This window comes from Phaenicophaeus curvirostris, chromosome 5, assembly GCF_032191515.1.
Source record: "Phaenicophaeus curvirostris isolate KB17595 chromosome 5, BPBGC_Pcur_1.0, whole genome shotgun sequence".
In the NCBI taxonomy this organism is placed as follows: domain Eukaryota; kingdom Metazoa; phylum Chordata; class Aves; order Cuculiformes; family Cuculidae; genus Phaenicophaeus; species Phaenicophaeus curvirostris.
The window spans coordinates 12,023,112-12,046,077 of NC_091396.1; the positions used below are offsets into that span (position 1 = coordinate 12,023,112).

Genomic DNA, 22,966 nt, shown 5'->3' on the forward strand with positions numbered 1-22,966 from the left:
AATTGTTCTGCTCCAAACGTGACCAAACGCCTTAAGTTTTAGGTAAGATCACATATTGAAACTTAATACAAAACTGAACCATGAAAAGAAACATCTCAACTGTTCTACATTCTGCTTTGTCTGCTATGGTTACCAACAGCTCATAAACACATGAGAAAACATACACAAGAACAGCTAATGCTCACAGCAAACCAGAAATAGCAGCATGGGAAACTTAACTTTGAGTTAGTGCTTGAAGTGAGCTATGAGAAGTGACAATTCAGATCTTCTAAAAACAAAGCAACATAGTTTAGGACACACAATCTGTTGAAAACATTAGTAATACACTGTTCAGATCTATGTAACTCTGTCTTAGCAAATGCTTAAAATTGGACTCAACAATGAAAAAAATAGGAAAAAAAATTCTTTGGACTGGTGCAAAAGACTGATTTCTTTTCAGAGCTGCAGGAAGACAACAGATTCACTTTAGTCTACAACACAGCATTTTTCATTGTTGTTCCCAAATACATTATGTTAAAGGAATTAATTCCAAAAGCCATGTACTTATCCTAAAATAAAGTTAAGACTTCTTCCTTAATACATATTCCTTCAAACTTAACATTTTCAGGTTTTCTGCTTATGTCTTGTAAAGGGCAAAATAAATCACTCCAAGCAAACAAGCAGGATCAGTTTATTGTGACACTGGGAGATTTACCTTTCCAAAATAATATGGAGTTGTCCAATTAATTTTTTTTTTTTACCAATTTAAATATTTATCTACATCTGCATTGTTACTTTATAAAAGTCCTTTACTGTCTGCATCTTTTGACCTGATTTAACACAAAAACAGAAGCAAAAGAACAAACTGTTGGAAATATAAGGAGTTGTATCATGGCAAATGTATTCTTTAATAGAAATACGAAAAACCTCCCTACTGACCTTTATTCAGAATGAGGAAAAAGATAAATATCCATAGCTCTTCGTTTCATGTGGTAGGATTTTAAGATCCATCTATGCATGTATAAGCACAGAACACAGTTTTAGCGACACTGAAACCACCTGAACAGAGATTTTATGTCCCATCGTTTTTACAGGCATTCCTTCCATCCTTGGTGTGTTGTTGACTATTGTACAGCCATTGTGTTCTTCATCTACAGCAGTTTCAATTTAAGAATACACCATAAACAACTTGGAGAAATATCCATTAGTTGCTAATAAAAAGAATCACAGGAAGGTCTCACAACAGTCTACTAAAACATTAAGGGTTTGGGTTTTTTTAAATCACAGTTTTCAAATATAAAAATTGGATTTTCCCTATAACTGAAATATTTACATGAACATTTCAAAAAGATGGTCTGTAATTTACATCTAATCACTATCATCTGAACCACCTTCAGACCCCTCATCGTTGGATCCTTCTGGTTCAGACTCGTTACCAGATCCTCTGCCAGAACCCTCATTGTCAGATCCTCCTCTCTCAGAATCTCTGTCTGAGTCAGCACTGCGAGAAGCTGGGCGCGATTCGTTTTCTGAACCACCAGAACGACTTCTTCCCGACTGCACAGACTCGTTGTCAGACTGCTCTGAATCCGAACGCCTCCTTTTTCTAGCTGACCTGTCACTGTCGGAATCTTCCTCAGATGGACGGACATTTGACCTCCTTGGGCTACCTGCCTCACTACCAGATTTGTTTCTATTATCAGAATCACTATCAGAAACAATGCGTTTACTGTGCTGCCGTTCCCCATCATCGGAATCACTGTTGCTATTCCTAGCATGCCTGTAGCAAAAGAGAAAAACAAAAACAAAACCAGTATTAAAAAGATGCTATCCCTTAGCTTAAAAAGATGAGACATCAACATTTGAGTAATGCTGCAATTATCAGAATGAGTGGAATAAATGTGCAGTGGAAAGCGATGTTGTGAGTGCAATGAAAGGCTTCTCGTTATCTTTGTATTATCTCATTATTATTAACACTGCAGTTTCTCTTGAAACCATGCATTGAAACTTTAGCACATATGAAGCTAATAAAGGTTCTTACCCATCATCGGCAATTTTGAGTTTATCCTCATCAGAAGAATCATCACTTGATGAAATGATGGCTTTTGATTTGATCTTTCCTTTCATTGAAGGAGGCAAACGTTCTGGTTTGGGCTGTACAGAAGAAAAACAAAGGGTTGCTTGTTCATGTGGCTCCTTAGAGCATAGTGCACAAGTGTAGAAACATATTCAGAAAACCAGACACACTTTAACAGTTGTTCTAAAATCAGTAAATGGAAAATTTTCATCTAATATCACTTAATTCTAGATAGCTTTGGAAAAATCCTTTTCACGCGTGAAGCAGCTATAGCAACAGGGGAGGAGGACAAAAATAAGCACAAAGGCAGTTTGCTACAAGAAGTTTTGTTGTAATTTTCAACATTAATAAAGCTCTCTTGACTAGGGTAATGCTGAAGTCCAAATGCATACTCAGAAAGTGATGCAGTTATTTCTGGTTTAACTTACAGCCTTCTTTTTCTCTGCTTTGGGTGGACGTCGTTTTTTAGGCCTTGGACCATTTTCATGTTCTTCATCATCACTCCCCTCATCTGCCTTCTGGGGTCTTAAACAGAAACATTTTATATGACAAAGAACACAAAAAAATCCACTTAACAAAAATGCCAGTCTCAAGAAATGTCCAGTTGATTAAGTGTTACTTGTACTTCCTTTGCAGAGTGGCTTGTAATGTGCCTGTGTTAACTAAAAGTTAATCCTATTACCTGGTAACAGCAGCTCATTTCTTAAGCTCTTAGGAAACACTACACGAAAATATACTTCAAAGCCATACTATTTCTAAGGGAAGCCTAACACTGAAGTATCGGTTACCTCCTCCTCTTCTTCTTCTTTCTCTCGCCCTCCTCTTCTTCCCCATCTTGTTCACTGCCACTGCCCTTCCTCTTCTTTTTCTTTCTAGATATGGGCAGGTCTTCATCACTGTCATCGTTGACGAACTCATCAAATTCCCCTGCTCCTTTTTTGGAACGCTGTAATAAACAAAAACTCCATAATATAGCCCATTATTCACCTTCCTTTTAAAAAAGCTAACAGAAAACAATCCAAAATAGAAACTTTAACTGAACACATTCTTGAATATAGAAAAATTCAGGTGTTCTCATGCCAACTTTCCCATAATCTCTAGACTGATAAAACTTAGAAACTGATTCCAAGTTTTCACATAATAAAGTTATGTTCTTTTAACAATTGAGTAGAACAGATTTTATGATGTCACTGTGCTTGGAACTTTTAAGTATTAGCTTCCGATTTTTATATTTGAGTATTAAACCTGCTCGATTTCACGCATTGGAGTCTAGGAACCTGAAATTAAAAGCCTGTGCTACTGCAAGAGACCACTTATCAAAAAGGGAAAAAGAAAAAAAAATAATTATTTTCTACCCTGCCTCCACCACCACCACGTTTTTTCTCCTTTGATCCTTCTACTTCGCCAGTGAACATCAGAATATTCTTGGTTTTCTCCACATATTGAGCTCTTTGTTCCAGAAGTTTCTTCTGTTCTTCTTTTTCTCTTAGGCGCTTCTCTTCCTGAAACAGAGAGAAAACTAGCCATTACTACTGTATCTGCAGCATCACAGTGATTATAATCACAGGCACAGAAATTACTTGTTGACAAGAAACTGGAAAATTGACTTTTGACAGTCCGTGTCACAGCAGGAGGTCCACACGGTGCAAAAGAAAAAAGCCTATGCCAGACTAGACAAAGGTCCAAAAGAATTGTTGCACCAAGTGCTGCCTCATCCAGCCTGCCAGTAAAGAAATTTGATGGCAGACCTTCTGGGGCACCAATTTTATTTCATTATAAAAATAAAAATCCATTTCTGAGGCCATGGGGAAGAATGTATGAGTATTACCTGTTAGCTATATCATTTTCTGCTAGCACTTACTACAACTAAGAAAACTAGCTAGTAGAAGATGTGAAAGTAAATACAATAGAGATTCTCAACAGCCTTTCAGGAATCGATTGGAAGAATTGCTTTGGATGTTGGCAGCATTGTATGCAGCTGTGTGTCAACTCAGAATGGAACTATTTGGAAGGTGACTGTAGCTTATTTTCTTAATTTGTTAAATAAATTTAATTACAGGCATGGTCTCTTTTAGACCTCACAGTATACAGAATGTAACAGAATTAAAACCTGTTCTTTAAGTAGTTTTTGGCGAAGCAGCTCCTTTTCTTGCTCTTGCTTGGCACGCAGCTCCCTCTCTTCTTCATCCTGCTTGCGTGCCCGAGCCACGTGATACTGGGCTTGACTCAGTAAGTCAGAGCATTGCCTGTAACATGCAATATTTTTAAGGAAAGGAAGGTGGCAGACATGTACTCCAAGAAGAAAGTTTTATAAAGGGCATGCATCACAACATTATGTTCATATCACCAACAATGAAAAAAAGCTACTTGAAATAGCACAATAGAAGAGTAGAGAGGTACACATTCTTGAGTAAACTAAAGCACTTTCTAGTATGCTAATTTATCTTGCAATATCCAATATCAGAATACAATGCTTCATGCTTCAAGTTTAGCCTATTTATATACAAAAAATCCCTCATGATCATTAAAGTAATCATCCCAACTAATTTAGACAGCTTCAGTAGTATGGTAAATAGGAACTTGTACTAGCAAACATAATCAGAAAGGCAGGTAGAAATTCTATCTTAAAAAAAAAATGGTTGTGAAAGAATTAGGATTGCACAAAGTGTTCCAGTCTCATAAAACATTACAGCAAGGTGCTTTCAGTATCCTCTTACCTAATGCTACAAAGACATTTTAAAAGATTAACATTTTCTTCTCTGTACTAAGTGCTTTAATGACACACATTTAAGATGTACAGTGTATGATGGCCAACAGATGTTATTTGTATACAGCTATGAAAATCTTAGAAGAATGTGTAATAAATGAAACAAGTTTCCTCTCAGAATGCCCTCTAAGAAAAAAATCTTACAAGGAAACTGATTTGAATGGGCTCTTGTATAATCTCATTACCCTGGATAAAAAAAATAGCAGACTAGGCTCTGCAAAACAGAAGTTTTTCATGTTTCAATAACAGACCCAAGCTATTCATCCATGAACTACCTTAAAAAATCTCCATGAAAGCAAACCTCATCTTAGATTATGTTTAAAGTCAAACCAGTGAGAACTAGAGATGCTTAAATTAACATTACTGCACTCTCATTGATGGAAAATGTCATTACAATAGCTGAAGTTTTGCAGACTCCAGCTAATAGCAGACACTACATGCTGAAGTTTTAGACAACAAAAAAACATTAGAAAGCAAAAAAAAAAGAATGAAACAGCATCAAGGAGTTACCCTGTTATAATACACTTGTATTATAGTTTATATATAATACACTTGTATTTCTACTGTTCTAAGAAACTATTAGTTAAAATTCTGGAATTCAGTTTTAATATGTAAAAGAAAACAAGTCAAAAATATTCTATTTGGTATCTGAATGAAGGATTTGTTTGTGGTTTCCTTTGTTTTTTACCTGGCCTCTGTAGCAGCAAGTGCCAAGTCAAATCTCATCTTATCACCTACTTTACTCAAGTAGCTGAAGTACCTGGAGGGTAAAAACAACAGAACTAAACAAATATGGCATCACTTGCATATTTATTGTAATTTTGCCTTAAAACAACATTTACTCCTGTATTAATATAAACTTCAACAGATAAAGAAACCTCAACAGTTTTCTCTGTGTGCAGCCTCTTTTAATGTAACAGCATAGATGCACATTCAGAATTCTCCAAATCTAAAACATTCTAAAACAAAACCCTAGAAAAATTCTAAAGAGAGTTCTAAGATCTTATTTAATGGCTCCTGGCAATAAGTACATTGCTGACCCCAGCAGATTTGTTCCTTATCTGTCACAACTTAAGTCCCTTAAACAAGCAGAAAGAAGGAAAACTTAATTTATAAACTGGAACCTAGCTGACAAGTCCTGGTGAATACAAGAGACTTTCAAGGAGATAGGTAAGCTGTGATGATCAGCGTTTTGAAAAGAGTTTCTCCAAATCATTTTAAGGAAAACTACTTCCTACTACTGTAGCCACAGTTTCTTTCCATATTCCATCAGAGGCATTTCAGATGAAGTGGGTTTATGCTACACTGAACTCAAATTCTTGTGCATATGAAGAAAGTAATTCCTCACAAAAGTTTTAGGTTACAATAAATAACAAGCTTCTAACTGAACGTAAGTTAGAATTTGTATGAAAAGGCTTGCTTTAGTTAACACAGTTATTGAAAGGCAACATCTAGGCTTGACGTAACAGCAGAGCTAGGAATACATCGAGTGAGCACCAGCTACACCAGCAATACCTAGGAGCAGAATAAATGGCTGAAAGCTTTCTCTTCAAAGATGGTCACGATTAGATCAGATTTATCACATTGTTTTCTGCTCAGAATTATTTTCAATTAAAAAAAAAAGAATAAAACATCTCAAATGCACTTAAACTGCTTCTGTTCTTAAGCCATGAGAGTGCATAGGTCTTACTTGCCAACAGGAGGGTGAAATTAGTTTTCAAGGACTACCACTCGTTCACTAGGCTTGCATAATATAAACAGATTTACCTTTGAGCCTTACATGTTGTTTTCAATACAATTGTCAAAAAAAGTATTAAAACTGTAGAATAATTTTCAACATTTTTTTTTTTCAACTATCCTCTTCCAGGAAGAGGTGCATCTTGGTCATAGTAACTAATACAAAACCCTTTGAGAAACACATATTGGCCGCTTGGCCAAACAAAACTGGTTCTGAAGCAAAAGTCTGAATAAGTAGTTTTGTCATGCCAATCTTTGTTTTCCTACTAGAAACTCTAGAATTACATAGTGTTTCATAGAAGAAAACTGCCTTTCTAACCATATTTGTGACCTATACAGCAAATTTACTGTAGGGGAACAACAGAATAGATTATAATGATTAGAAATAAATCATCATTACCTGTGGGCTAGCTCCAGTTCTTTCACAGCATTAAGCACCTCCTTTAGATTGCTCTTTTCATCCTTCAGGACAGAGGTGGCTAGTCTTTGTAGCACTAAAGCCACATTAAACATAAGGACTGTATCACTTGGTGCTACATGTCTGGCCTGCAAATAAAAACCATGTTTTTAAGATACGCTACAATGTGATACAGAGAATAAGCACCATTATTTTGAACCCAGAATACTGAACTGAAAGACATAAACATGCATCAACACCTACAGTAATTTTATTCTGCGGTATATGAAGTTTTATATTTGTACCTTTAACAAAGTTTGTTTGCATTCCTGTAATTTGCCACATTTGAAGAGCGCCCGGGCCAAATATAACAATACTTCAGTATTTTGATGCTTATAGAATTTTCTGAGGCAGTTTTCATACTGAAACGAAAAAAAAAAATCCAATTAAGAGGTGAAAACGGTTAGTTATTTTGGTTAGCTAACTCCAGCAAACGTTTATATTCCTAAAAAGCATTACTGCTGTATGACTGTTGCTTTTTAAATCTCTGTCATGCTACGTAGATGCCTCCTTTTCACAGATCAGAAAATTCTTTCTACTATTCCACAGCAAGTACCTGATTCTTCTGAAAACTGTCAGCTTTTCAAGGGGCACTACAGTTCTTAGAACACAAGAGAATACATTACAAGAACCATCTATTGTAACCAAGCCCAACAAACATGACTTATTTTAATAGCACTCAACTATTCTGTGCAATACGGAGGGGGAAATATCTATTTTCTTTAGTCATAAAAGACATTTTACAAATTGAAATACTTTCAATGTAGCTAATTCCGTATATCTGACGCAAGTAAAGGTGTGAATCTTTTTCAACACCAAATTTGTTTTGTCCACATAGCTGAATAACTTGGCGTGCCAAGGGATATCTAGCCATTCTAGAGCATAAGAGATGGCTTGTTACTATATGTTTTGTACGTCTAGAATTAAAGCAAAAAGTTGTGAAACTTAACCTTTCCAGTAAAGAGCATATTTTGTTTGACGTTCTCTTTTCTCAAGTAATAAATTACCCTTTCTAAACCGTCGAAATAAAAGGAAATATAAAATTATTTTTATTTCCAGCTCAAATACAGAAAGTGCCCTGAAGTGTAACACCTGAAGTCACTACTCTTGGATCACACTGTTGCAAGCGTCCCATTTTCAACCACTTTCAGAGTAAAACATTTTGTATTTAGCTTAAGACTGCCTTGGATTTGTGTGCTTTATAGTACAGAACTCTCTAGAACGCACTAAGCTAAGCTATTAAATTCAGCTCATCTCCCTTTGAGTCCAATACCACATATTTCAGACCGTCACCTGTACCAAGTGCATAGCAGAACCAATAAAACATCTCAGTAAACAGACTTCTACTAACAGCTTTACTGAAATATATTAGCAAATGAGTGCAATATTTTTCTAACAAATTAAAAGGTGAAAATGAGCCCAGTTTCCCACTAATTCATTGCTTAAACAAAAACCAGATTTTCATTAGGTTTTTTGTCAATAAAAATAGATAAGATGTTAAAAAGACAACAGACCCATTCAAACACACCAGAATTAATCTGATCACATTACCAAAGCTTTTTAACAATAGTTCACTGGAGGACAGAAACTACTGAGGTCTCAATCAGTTAGGAAAGACCCAGTATATCTTCCCTATAACCATCACAAAAAGCTTCAGAATAGCTCTAACATAAAGACTTTTAGCCTCAGTGTGGATTCAATCTTAATTCAACAATCAATTGTTCTGAGCTTCTCTCCTGTCCAACATATGTTTTTATGTTTTAGCTTACTTGTATGCTTTTAATCGACTGAGTTAATTTAGTTAGAATAGGCTGATACTTGGAAGTTTGCTTGCTTGAGCACGTTGAACTTGATGACCTCAACAGATCTCTTCTAACATGAATTACCTTGTGATGTCAATTATGGTGAAAGAAATCATGGCGCAATCAGCTTTTCAGACAGCTCTGATTGTTATTTATGCTATCATTGGAAAGAACAAAAATAGGAAGAGTTCCTCCTAAAAAAATCCCAGCAGCAAATTGTTGCTTCAGCAACATCTGAATGTAAATTATGTACGGTAACTACACTCACTGAAACTTCTCTGACTAAGAATTCATTCCAAGACCAAAATTCTAAACAAATTATGGTTTAACTCTACTACCAAAAAAATGTGTAAAAGTTGACACATGCTTTGCTACCCCTTGTCCCCATTTGGTAACTTCTTTTACAACCTAGACTCGACAGCCAACAGCATGCTAGAAATAACCTCTAACTTGTTAAAATATTACTCAGACTTTCACAGCTGCTATAACAGCAGAGAAACATCCAGAAATCACCTAACCCAATGTATCATGTAGTTCAATTCAGAGATGTTACCATCTGCACAGCACTGATGTACTGTTTCTGTTCTACGTAGATATGAGCCAAATTCAGCCAGACATCACTGATATCTGCTGTTGCCTCTCTCACTTGGGCAAAAACATCGCGAGCTTCACGGAAATATCCTTTATGCGCCAAGACAGCTCCTAAGGGGAAAGTAATATGTACAGCATAAGCTTCCAGGTTCATGTACTACGTACTCCTACCAAAGAAAACAAAATATTGCCTGAATAAAGTTCCCCATTAAAAACTAAGTGACAGAGCTGTCATATGAAAGCTATTCTCCTGCGCTCCACTACACAGTGTTCAGGCCCTGCAAAACCAGTTCTATATTAAAGCATAAAATACATGAACATCATCACCTTTGAAGGAGAATTAGAATCTAATATTCACCTATGCCATTAGCAGCATACAAATTCTTTGGATCGTTTCTGAGTACTTGCTTGTAGATCGCTAACGCACGGTCTTGATGGCGCTTCTCCTGCAAAAAGAAGTATCCCAACTGATCACTCATTTCTATAATAGGGTATTAAACCCAGAAGTTTTATGGACCGTAAGATGCCAAATAAGCATCAACAAAGGCTCTGAGTAGCTAAGAGCATACATACATTAAATAACTAAAACCACACACAGGGCAGACAACAGACTCATGTTACCTTTTCTCTGTCTCTTGTGGGTTGATGTAGAGTCTGCAACCATACATTGCCAAGGGCCAGCATGGAATATGTATCATTTTGTGTGGAGGGCTGTTTCAATATTCTTTCAAATTTCTTCTGTCCTGGACCCCATTCTTGTTTAGCCAAATGAAGATTGCCGATCAGAGACCAAGCATCAGGATGGTCCTAAATAAAAATTCACTGTAAGTTGCAAAAGCATAGTTTTCCCTTGCAAGGTTACTTTATCCAAGTATTAAATGTTATTTTTCTTTAACAGAATTCCATATTAAAAAAATCAAACAAAACAATAAACAAAAAGAGCAGACTATAGTATCTCTCTCTTCCTCCCCTTGTTTATCTGAACAGACAAAATAAAAACGCAACAAAAGGAAAAACAAGTTTTAGGTTATGTTAATATTTCAAATGCTTTAACTTTAAACACTTAACAAGTTACAAACCTGATTTATCTGAAGTGCTTCTTTAAACCAATCAGAAGCCTCATAAAAATTTCCCTTATCTCTAGCCATAGCTCCCAAACGCAAGTAGCCTAAAAATAAAAACCAGGAAGCATGTTAAAGTCACCTCAAACAAAGAAAATATTGGTCATGCATGGATTTCAAATGCAATCATTCTTGATCTGCTAAGGAGAGCAAATATTAAGACATCTTTCACACCCTATTCACAATGAAATACACCATGTGAAGAGGAACATGATCCACAATGGTGATACAGAAATTGCAGATTTAATTACAGTTAAAGTAACATAAATGTTTTTAATTGGTTATATAAGCTAACTACCAAGGAATCTCAAAGAAAGAAGGAAACATCAGTTACATAATTCTCCTCCCCACTCTTAAACAGCTCTCTCCCCACACTTAAACAGCTCTCTCACCTCTGCAAGCTTTGGAAAGAATATATTGTTATCTGCTAACTGATATAACAAGCAGGAAAAAGGCTACATATTAGGCTGGGGCATGCTGTGTGCTGCAGCTTACTGAGCAAGGGCTACCACCTTGCCTTCACAGTAAAAGGGTCCCAAAGGGTCTCTATTTCCACCCACACAGGCAGATTTGCAAAGCCTGGGCATATGAAGTGGATGGTCTTGATCACACCTGAATGCTGAGGTGCTAAGGGTTTGGAGGAGGTGGGGAGCAAAGAGCAAAGGCATGCAATGCTAGATAAAGTAATTCTGCTAATTTTTTAGAGTACAGTATGATTTGCCAATAATTAGAAGGCTTAAAGCTGGAGATTGGAGTATAAGTAAGATGCAGGCCTTGGAAAAAATAAAAAATGCAGGGAAAATATTGGGGAGGTAACCAGGCCCCAAAACCGCTATGAAAAGAAGTGAAGATAGATACAGGGAGACCAGAAGACACTGTAAAAGGTAAGATTTTTGGTACTACAAGGAGGACTGTGGAACTAAAATACCAAACGTTTCTTACAATCAACATAATTAGGATGTTCTCTTAAGATGTTTTTATACAGCTTTTCTGCTTCATGAAATTCACACATTGCCTCATATAGTCTGGCAAGGTTATACGATGTTGTTACAGAGATAGCATTGTAATAATGCTCATCATGTTCAGCTTCTGCTTTTGCACGATCCAGGGATGCCAGAAAGTATTTCTAAAGTATAAAAAGAAAACAGAAATTAAGAACATTCTGGAATGCTTTACGAAAAAATTCTGGGTGATCAAGAAACTCAGTTCAAGCTCTGAGTAACAGCATACCTTCGCTTCTCCTAGGTTTCCCAGCCTGAAGTGCAGAGCACCCACGTTATTCAAAATCTCTGGTGGGACATCAGCCTGCACTTTCTCTTGCAGAATGCGTGTGGCTGTACCATAGGCTGACAGTGCACCCTTTATGAAGAAAGAAAAAGTGGATAAAAGAAATAAGAGAATGACCACTATGTGCTCTTATGAAAAGCTCACACGTATTTCGCCAGGTACACATCAACGATACCTGTATATCAGTCTGTTCTAGAATTTGGGCTAGCTCAATCCATGCCTCTACATCATCAGGATATTGTTCTGTGACTTTCTTCAGATGTCCCTGAAAACCAGCAGAAAATAATTATGCCTTTTTATGGACACACAAACTATTTAAATAAATATCAAAAAAAGAAAGAGTGAAGGTATTAACCTTAATACTAGAAAGATACACCATACTGCAAAAGAAATCATCCTAAACACCTGCACAAAAGTCTTAGAGAAGCAGAAACTACTACACCAACATGAGAAGCTAGAAAAGCTGTCTAACATTTTTCTCCTTTATTTACCCAGCATTAGATTTAAAAAAACTACTTTCATTTAAAAAAGCATAACATTTTCTTTTCAGACAAGCTAAGACAAGTGTTTTCTGGAAATCACTAGGTAACTGGCTGTCTTGATCAAATCACTAAGTTACAATCTTCAGAGAATTTTAACATATATGGGAAGAATTCAGCCCTTTTCATAGTACCAAATACAAATGTGAAGCTGGGGCTTCTCTAGATTTCTAGACTTGCTTTAGCCAGAGCCCATCAGGAGTCTTGGTTGTGTCAGAAACTGTAACTTTCCGCAGTTCAGAAGATCTCTCATGACAGCCAACATTAAATATGCCATACCTACAGCTGAATGACCCCAAGCTTTATACAAATTAAGGTAGTCTGATTTCAAGTCTGATTTTCAAGTTCTACTCTTGTATGTAGAAGCATGAAGCTGGAAGAAGGAAAATTCACCTTTGCAATATCCCGTTTCTCTTGGTCTTCTGACGCCGCATAAAGAGATCCAAGAATTTTCATAGTCTCGTAATTGTTAGGATAGGCTTTCAAAACTTTTTCAAAGCATTGTGATGCATTCTCTTTGTCCCCTCGATAAATGTACATTTGACCCAATCCAAAAAAAGGAAGTACAAAAGAAGATGAGGCGAACTGAGTGGCCTGGTAATAATACTGGAAAGCTTGATCATAATCTTCCTGATTAAAAAAAAGGAAATAAAGATCAGGTAGAGTTTTCACAGGTAAGCTTTGTATGAACTTTTATAACACAGATTAAGTGTAATCTCAAAGGGGGCTTTTAAAAATGCCCTACCTGTACATGAAAAGACCTCGCCAGCTGATAACAACTCTCTGCCTGCATTGCTTCAACTTCTGTATTATGGAAAGCATGAAGGGCCAAGTGTTGTACTTTACCATAGTCCTGAAAAAAATGCAAGTCAGATGAAATTTGAAAGCCTTCACTGTATTTACATCAAGTGATTTATTATTTAAACAAGGATGGCTAGAAAATACAAAAAAGCTTTAGCCATAGCATTGACTAAATTAATAACAACAGATTTAGTTTTAGTGGTTATTTTCTTTTCTCTAGCTCATATTTTAAAGCTTGGAAGGGATGCGGAAGAAAAAAAAAACCATACCACAACCTCCAGGACACAAAAGTGACTTCAACTTAAGTAATAAGTGTACATTTTCTTTGCTTTTTTTGAGAAAAGTTTATACAAAACTTAAATCCAAAACTCCACACCTGTCCATCTGGATTAATAGTTCCATATTAGGCACCACTTAACCTGATGAAATGACACTGAATCTAACACCAGAATCCCTGCTGTTCAGAGTTTATAAACTACTTAACTGTAAAGTTAAATAAACTTACCTTCTTGAAGAAAAAGTGATTAGCCAAGTGATTCAACACCATTGGATTACTGGGATCAATTGTGTAAGCCCTAGAGAGGAGTTGAACACCATTCTTGATGGAATCAGCCTAAATGAAACATTGACAGTTATCAGCAGCATCTCAACAGCAGTATCTTATTAACATTTTCAAAACTATTCTTCAGTCTAGACTGCTGCAGGAACTTGGAAAAAACCTTGCTGTGCTCACAGAAAAAAAGTAAATTCAGCTTCTAGCTTTTCTCCCTGCAGCAGATAGAAATGAGAAGTGAAGCCACCATGCAGGAATGGAAAAGAGCAGAGCAGGACTTTCTAGGAAAAGAAAACAACAACTTAGTCTTGGTGTCCTTTGAAGTTTCACACTCTGACAACTTTCCTCCTACTGTTCAATGTCCCTAGTTCCTGTTTGGTTTAGTTTTCAACCCTTTACATAATTCATTCAATCATGACATGACAATATTTCCATGTTGAAACTCTAAACAAGAACTTCAGATGTTGAAGTAAGAGCTACAAGAGATACGTTTACATAAATATATTATTGTTAACTTACTTTTTCTAAAGAAACTTTACAGTTTCTATGAGTTCAAATCCATAACTGATACAGTAATAACTATTTACTTGGGACAACCATGAGATCTATATCACAAGCACATCGACTTCAATCTGTATTTATTTCTGAAAAGTACCATCAAAAGGTATCTAGCAATCATGTAATATCTGTGCTTTACTTTGCAATTATTACCAGCAGAAAGCTATCTTACTGAACAGAGTAGGTTTTATGAGGTTGAGACATAGTCCAATAGGCAGCTAAAAACATTATTTGAAAAGGCACTATCTCTCCAAACTTAGCAGAATACATCTTGATTAGAAGTTATTGAATCATTCTTGGTTTAATTTTCAAAGGCAAAGAGGTTTTATAATCACACTATGTATATGCCCCAGTTCTTCAATAATTTCAGTCTCATGCCCAATTTCAACCAAATGCAATAGATGGTTAAGAGTTCTCAAAGCTCCTAAGCTCTTTCATTAAAGAAAAACAGAGATAAGATAGACCTTAACGAGAACACAGTGTAATTTCAGTCCTGATTTGACATCATAACAACTTATAGGAGGCAGAAATATTAGAAATATCTAAGCACATAAAAAATGTCAATTAGTAGTTTGCAGCTCAGAGAGAATCCCTTCCCCAGAGAAAGTGTTCTCCCTCCTCCATGTCAACTCTTCAATGTTATACCAACTTTGCAGTGCATGTTGTGAAAACAGAAAGAAGTAAAGCACACATGATACACTTCTTACAAAGAAAAAAAATCATATTTGATTGGGTCAGCTTTTAATCACAGGTTTTTTTGAAGCATAAGGTGAAGAGCCTTTAGACAAAAGACCTTCAGGAGAAAAGAAAGATACCCAATTTAATTAGTTTCTCACCCATGGAACTACTTATTAAAATTTGACTTTAAAATATTGTTTGTTGTCTCTGTAGCTTCAGGAAAGAAAACTCTTGTGCTTATATTTTTTTGAATTCTCCATGGAAGTCTTAACAGTTGCTTTTTTTCCCCCCATAACCTAGTAAACTAAGTAATTTTCAGACATTCTGTGCTAACAAAATATCTTTCTAGGGAGCTACATGTTCCACAGATAGCTTAACACTAAATTTTAGTAACAGAATTATGTAACAAATTTTTTCTCTTTAGACACTTACAAGTCCCATCCTCCACCAGCAATTCCTTAGCATGGGTTATTCATCTTGGATCTTACAATCCCAATTAAGCTAAATGAGTAGAGGTATTTTTCTAGTGACGCAACATCTAGAGAGGCAGGATCACCACTTCATCATACTTACATCAGCCTAATTAAAATCTATTTTTGCCTACTCTTTGGTTTACCACGTGGCACACACGCCAAGGTAGCTCAAATACAACTTTAACACTTGTTTGAAAGCTTATGTTCCTTAAAGCCCAGGACTAATCTCCTGGAACTGTCTTTTCCCTTGACCTTCCTGTAAGCACAATACTCTTTCAAACTAAGAAATGCCAGATGATCTATACAGCTGCCATTGCAAGCAAGGTCTTCAAGTACTTGATGACTTTCAGAAGATTCCAAGTACAAAATGCTTTAGTGAACCATCACAGAGTCGCACATAACTAAGAAAGCCTGGCTAAACCAGTGCTAGGCTAACTGCTTTAATTAAAGTAATAAAAATCCAACACGAGATGTGTGAATGGAAGTCTGATCACTTCAAAAAAACCCCAAACTGCTGATTTCAACATCTGACTTCAATGAGCGATAGCTACAATATAGAATGATTCTATGATTCTATATTCTACCAGCAACAGAGTTGAGGATTTTTAGCAACGGAGTTGAGGATTTTTAGCAACAGAAGGAAGTTATTCAGAATGTGCTGCTCACATCACAAGTACATATCTATAACATCATTAAATAGCAACACAGACCTAACATGATTTCATCACAAAAGTCATTATCTCCTTTAAAAAAATGGACTAACTTTCACAGGACAAAAAGGTTACTTTTTAACACAAGAAGTAAACCATATGTGAATTCTTGTTGTTTCAGACTCACCTCTTTATTATTGAGTTCCAGAACTGCCAGTCCAACCAAAGCCCCCACGCATTTTGAATTTAGCTCCAGAGCCCTGCTGAAGGCTAAACGAGCTTTTTCCAGCTTGTTCAGTTTCACGAAGCAGTGGCCCATACCTAATCGAACCTCAGCTACAGAACAAGAAGACACCATTCAGGATCTTAAATTGTCACTTTATGACTTTTTTTTTTTTTTTTACATTCTGGACATCAATTAAGAGGAAAGCAGAATTTTTGATATTTCTTTACAAGCTGTAAAATCTAAAAATTTGCTGGTTTTAAGGCACTTGGCAACAAAACTAACTTAGTAATCTAAGATTTTATTTCTTCACACACCTGAAAATACTGGTCTGTATCTCTAAAAGACTCTGATACGAAACAAAAAAAAATACTTATATCGAAATGTATTAAAAACCAGAGACAGGAATCAAAAAATTGCCAGATGGAAGGGCTGGAAATTTCTTAGGCAGGGTAAATGCACCTGAGACCAGTAGGCCTTCAGAAAATACAAACAACTAAATAAGTTAGCTAGATGTGTCTCCTCAAATGATCAACTGATTCACTGCTGACAAAATGGTGTTTAATATCCTCTAGCTTCCATGATCAGGTACATATGAGCTAATGAAGAGAATTCACATCATATTGCCATCATTATTCTACACTTAAGGAATTCCATGTCCCCAAAATCAATGGGATAAAAATAGTTCTGAAAAACTTCCCTAGCACTGGCATTCAAGCCTGATCCCAAGAAAATGGGAGTAGCTAGGTATTTCAAAAACCATCTTGGGTTTTGATGTCCTCCCTCCACTTATAGTTCTTGGCACCACTACTGGCTCTCTGACAAGATATTTCAACATATCTCCTTTCATCTTTGTGAATTACTATTTTATCTGTACTTCACAATTATTCAGTTTACATTTCTCTGAAATCCTAGGCCACAAGAGTCAAATGTTTTGTTTGCAATAGTAGCTGTGTTTCTCTTAAATCTGCATGCATCCCTTTCATAGCAAAGACTGCTTTGAACCTAGTTTAGGTGAGAACAAGTTGCTTTCTACCTTTTAGCTTTACCACTCTCTGAGAAATAAAGCTTTTTTATTAAGTTGCTTGTTCATTGGTCTCACATTCTATAACCATTGTTGGTCAAATTAAACCAAAATTCCTAGAAACCTCATGAAGTCAGTAGCTTGTAAAGGAGATTTAAACTATTGCCCCTGCTACAGAGGAAATGTCTAGTGACAGAGCTTTGGTTCTTTTTTGTTTGGCCCATCCACTTGCACCACATAAACATGACCTCTGCTGTTTAGGTAGTACTTAGAGGACACAGAAGGACCCTGGAGGTACTAATGAGAGAGGGAAGATGATGCTTCCATCAATCTTCAGTGGCTGAAACAGCTTGCATATTTTTGTATCCCATAGCATGCTCATGCTGTGACAGTGCTTTGTTTAACATGAGTGATCCCTGGCAAAATGCAAGTGAAACCTGTTGGCTAAAAACTATGTTTTTGAATGAGGGAATCTTAGCATCTAAAAATTAATCAACTTAACTAGATTGTTAATTATGTATAAAGAAGGCATATTAATATGTACCATACAAGAAACAGTAGAATTTCACATTTCATGTCTTGTTTCATTACTAATCCTAATACATTGTTTTCTTAACCCTTATTCCACAAGCTGATAGATGGGCTCTGCATGTCTTGAACAGCTCACCACCTTGCTATACAATTTTAACTTCTCTTACACGCAACTTCTCATTTTCTAACAGCTCTTTTTTAAAGAGCAATAATTTGCAAAAATTAAAAGTATTTTCCTAAACACAATTTCCTTCACTAACAATTGAGGAACACTTCAAGTCAACAAATACCTGAACTCCTCTGTAAGGAGGGTTGTTTGTTTTTTTTAACAGGCATATATCACACAAAAGCCCTTAGGTATCTGAATTCAGAAGACTTGAGTTAGTTTGCAAACACAGCAAATACTTTGTCTTACCTGGGCAACCTGGATTGGTACGCAATGCTTTCTTGTAGTAGGCAAGGGCTCCTCTGTAATCCTTCTTGTTGAAAGAAATGCATGCTTTGCCTGTTATAACATACCAGTTACAAAAGCTGGTAAATGTTATTTAGTAAACTTGTGCCATGTCAACTTTCAAAAGTTACAATTAAAAACTAATAGAAAATGCAGATAACTACAACTTTTATCATCTTTGATGATGTCAAATACATGAAAAAAAATCAAACATGGAAATACATTACGTGTACATTTTCATGGTTTTCTGCAGAAACTTAATTCTTTCCTGGTCCAGATGAAAGACAGTTATTAAGACTAGATTAATTAGCAAACAAATTAAAATACAAGTGTTACAGACTGCTGACCCCTCACTACAGGTGTCTTCACCTTTGACAGATTACACAGCTTTATTGGCATCACCCGGGAAATATAAGTAGTTGGACTGGATTTGTGCCCACAAGTCTCAGAAGATGCTAGATAGCATTACACTTTTTCCTAGCTTTTCTGCCTACATATACTTCCCAGTATACTTTTTGAGCAGAAATATACGTATATGTAAGGAGCAGTCTGTCATACGTTTCTGCTCAAAAATTCGCACTTCTTTATCCCATTCTTTCTCCCTACTCACATATGCACTCTCTTCAAGCACATAATTAATTCCAAAACTCAACTGTCAAGACCAGCTTTTTACACAAATACCCACAAACTCATACCAAGAAGGGCAGGGATATTATTTGGAGATTGGTTCAGCACAAAGTGAAACTGTGCATCAGCTTGGTCCATCTTATCGCCTTCAAGCAAACAAAAGCAGGCTCTTCCCAACAAGTGATTCTAGTTAAGGGAAAAAAAAAAAGCAATTCATTTATCTTTGTAAAATATGACGGCTAGACTATGTGAAAGATTAACTGGCTATGCTATAACATTTTCTATGATTAGTTTATTTCTCTTGTCCCAGGAATAAAAATAAAACAAAAAAGGTCTTTAGCACCCACTTCTGAAGTTCACATATTATAAACCAAGAGAGTGACAATCAATCCTTCTTTCTCAGACCCCAAAAGTTGATTGACACAGTTCTATCAGGTGTTTCGAGCTAGACAGAATTACACATGGTGGCACTGCACACATTTCAGATCCTTATATGTACTACACTAACAAAGCCATTTCTGTCTTCCCTTTAGTGAATCAATACTTGTGTTCTTTATAATCACTAAATAATTTACAAATACAGATTTTTAAACAGATTTTGGGTTTACCTGATCATACATGATAATTTTGTCAGCCATAGTATACAACAAGGTAGCTTGTGTAATGAGCTCCTTCTTGTTATCTTTGTTCTTCTCCTTTCGAGCCTGCTGTACATAGTACGCTGCCAGAGTATCCAGACACGTCATCTGATCTTTTTCGTGGTCTCTGTAGTCCAAGTTACCATCTATGCGTGCAGCTTCTAACAGCTTCACAAAGTCTTCTGTTTTCCCTTGTTTGTAGTACTCCAGCTATAAAACATACAGTTTTAACAGACAATACTAATGCAGCAAGCAAGTAATATATAAATTTCACACTTTAGGTGTTATACAGATTCTTTTTCCAGATTGTAGCAATAAATCAGACATAAATGTAAGGCTAATCAGACAAAAGCATCCTGATATCACCAAATATTTTTCTGTCATCATTCCAAACTTAATATTTACATTAAAACACAAATCTTACACCTATTTATAAGTGAAGATTAACCGTTTCTTCTCTAAACTTATTTGACTTTTTGCACATTTCATCATACTTCCCATAGTATAGATACAGCCCCACCCTACTTTTATGAAGTGCGTAATCAAAGGCACAAACTAGAAAAACTGTGGGTTGAGAGGAAAAAAAACTTAGAAAGCAGGCCTCAGACAATATTGTTTCACGAAAAAAAGATGAAATCAGAATCTTAATATACATATGTCAAATCAGAACTATCTGGCCTAGAATCAGTGAAGAAATAACCCCGTTAAGGTTCGTGTTCAGAATCCAGTTATCCCTGGTCATGAAAGTAAGGAAGTGAAAATTACTAATTGTTTATCTGAATATAATATTTAAATATACAATTTGTATATAGACTAACCGCTAAGGCAATCCATATGTGCAGTTGAGTGTGCTCCTGTTTCAGTATACTTATAACTTCATCGCCCTCAGGTAACTGATCGAAGTCAAGCTCGATAACCTAAAACCAAACAACATTTATTTTCTTTTCACAAAGCAATAACAATGTTATCTATCAATGAGCTCAAAGGAAGCCAGACATTTCAGAGCACAAAACATAAATGATTATTTGTGTTTAAACAAGTTTATGGATAAAGAAAGAAGTGATAAAGTATTATAATCTGTACAAGACAAAAGTGATGACCTCTCAGAAATACCGGAAAAAAGACAGGCCAATGTTTGGGACACTAGTCAGGGAGAATAAGTAGAGATGCTAACAATTTCTTTTGCCATAGACTTCAGACTAAAAATTTTTACAGTTCAGCTAATAACCAACTTGTCTGCACACTGCTGAATTTCTGAAGCTTTTCCTCCAGGTAATACAAAGATACAGTATACAGTCAAAATCTTACGAGTAATCAGGTATCGGAGAATCAGTACCTAAGACTTATCTCAGAGCCCTGAAATTTTGTAGTATCAGCTTTGTGGCCAAGAAAACTAAGAAATTAATCAGTATCGTGAGCAAATGACATCACCAACTTTGCATCACACAGGCATTATTTTGCAAATACCATTTTACCATGTTGATCCACCCTTCTGATATGGAAAATGAGAAAAAAGGAACAGGTATTCCTAAACTGGGATGTTTGGCAATACAATTTAACTGCCTGTTAGTTCACTTGTTACTCTGTTGTGCTGCCTTTAATATTAGTCAGCTACACTCCAATGCAATTCTGTAGCAAGGAAGAGGTACAGTTATTGTACCCAGGCTCCTACCACAATTACCTATGCAGGGACTCGTTTTCTGAAGACTGGATTAGAGCAATCCAGTTTATAAAGCTTTACAGTTTTGACTGTGCAAAACTTGAGAGTATCAGCAAAAATACCTCTGCTACTACTGTTATGTTTGTCTTGCACAGTAAGTCCTGTTTGACACGTAAATTTGGGCAAGCCTCACCAACAAAATAAAATAGTTATTAATGAGAAATAGATGTTACCATAACAGTAAATAAATACACAAGTAAAAAAAAGGTTGTAGGGGCGGGAAAAAAAGGGGGGGATTTTATAGCAATCTTTATTAATTAAGGATTAATTCAGAACTTCAGAGTCCAAGAAGTCCTAGCCATAACTTCAACAGCAGTACCAGGATCAACTATTCACACTGACACCTCAGAAATACCTATCAAAGAGAAAAAAAACCTCCAATATATAATCTAAAGTACCATGTCAGATTTAAAAACACAATGGCAGCAGTATGGGTATTTGTTAAAAATACAAACACATATATTCACAAAAAGCATTTTTCAACCTATAGGCAGTATATCATTTAGTGAAGGTGTCAATTTAGTGTCTGCTATGGTTTTCTAATTTTATAATGCCCTGCAAGTTTCCAAATACTTTTCTTTTTAACCTTAGCTTGCGACAGTCTACCTTAAGCAAAGAGAAGTTAAATAAATTTCTAACCCCACACTGAAATAACTTTAGAGAGTGGACTGAATGCTCTGCTTATGTCTGTGCGCTGACTGGGGAACACGCATGTTATTTACAAACCAGTGCAATTAGAAAAATCAGTGTCTAGCAAACCAAGTGCCAGAAACGCTTATTCACTGGTAAAATTCACTGCTAAAATACTGAAAGGACAAAGTCTTCAAAGCAAAGGCACTAATATTTTTATTTTACAATTCAGTGCTGTGCTGGATACTCTTCTAAAGAAGGTTGTCTCATCTTACAACAGCAGTAGGTATATAGGCTAGTTTTAGAGAAAGAACTGTGCAAGTCCTCAAAGAACGTTTATTTTTTAGGTTATCCAACCATGTCCAGAGACTCCCTTCAGATTATCCCCTGAACTAAAACAGCTACAACTTACAAGACAATTAGGCACATCAATAAATTCTTGCAATCCTAAGAGAACGTCTTTCAAGTTACTTATCTACATCTGGAGATTGGCTGCACATCACCTCGATATGCAACAGGCTTATCATAGAATCACCAGGTTGGAAGAGACCCACCGGATCATCGAGTCCAACCATTTCTATCAAACACTAAACCATGCCCCTCGGTACCTCGTCCACCCGCCTTAAACACCTCCAGGGAAGGTGACTCAACCACCTCCCTGGGCAGCCTCTGCCAGTGCCCAATGACCCTTTCTGTGAAAAACCTTTTCCTAATGTTCAGCCTGAACCTCCCCTGGTGGAGCTTGAGGCCATTCCCTCTTGTCCTGTCCCCTGTCACTTGGGAGAAGAGGCCAGCACCCTCCTCTCCACACCCTCCTTTCAGGTAGTTGTACAGAGCAATGAGGTCTCCCCTCAGCCTCCTCCTCGACAAGATAACGAAACAGACAAACCCCCCAGGAAGTAACAAACGCCCCTCCCCTCCCCACTGCCCCCCGGCCCTCAACTCGCCTCATCGGTGTCCCGGAGCGGGATCTCGATAGACCCCCGCGACATGATGGCGACAGCGCTGAGAGCCAGCCGCCCGCCAGCCGCCCGCCCGCACTTCCCCCGCAA

General features: G+C 36.5%; 1 protein-coding gene across 1 annotated transcript; it reads right to left on the bottom strand.

The window, feature by feature from the left end:
* Positions 1 to 654: 654 nt before the first annotated feature.
* On the bottom strand, positions 655 to 22,944 carry CTR9 (CTR9 homolog, Paf1/RNA polymerase II complex component). Its single transcript, XM_069857569.1, has 25 exons — positions 22,862 to 22,944; positions 20,383 to 20,481; positions 19,535 to 19,774; positions 18,995 to 19,112; positions 18,264 to 18,353; positions 16,258 to 16,406; positions 13,664 to 13,771; positions 13,103 to 13,210; positions 12,751 to 12,987; positions 11,994 to 12,083; positions 11,762 to 11,890; positions 11,474 to 11,657; positions 10,490 to 10,578; positions 10,032 to 10,217; positions 9,769 to 9,856; positions 9,373 to 9,521; positions 7,263 to 7,379; positions 6,961 to 7,106; positions 5,512 to 5,583; positions 4,167 to 4,302; positions 3,412 to 3,558; positions 2,845 to 3,002; positions 2,485 to 2,581; positions 2,021 to 2,133; positions 655 to 1,759 (listed from the first exon to the last, which is right to left on the bottom strand). Exons 1-25 carry the CDS (start codon positions 22,904 to 22,906, stop codon positions 1,348 to 1,350), a joined length of 3,507 nt encoding a protein of 1,168 aa, XP_069713670.1. The 5' UTR covers positions 22,907 to 22,944; the 3' UTR covers positions 655 to 1,347.
* Positions 22,945 to 22,966: the final 22 nt, after the last annotated feature.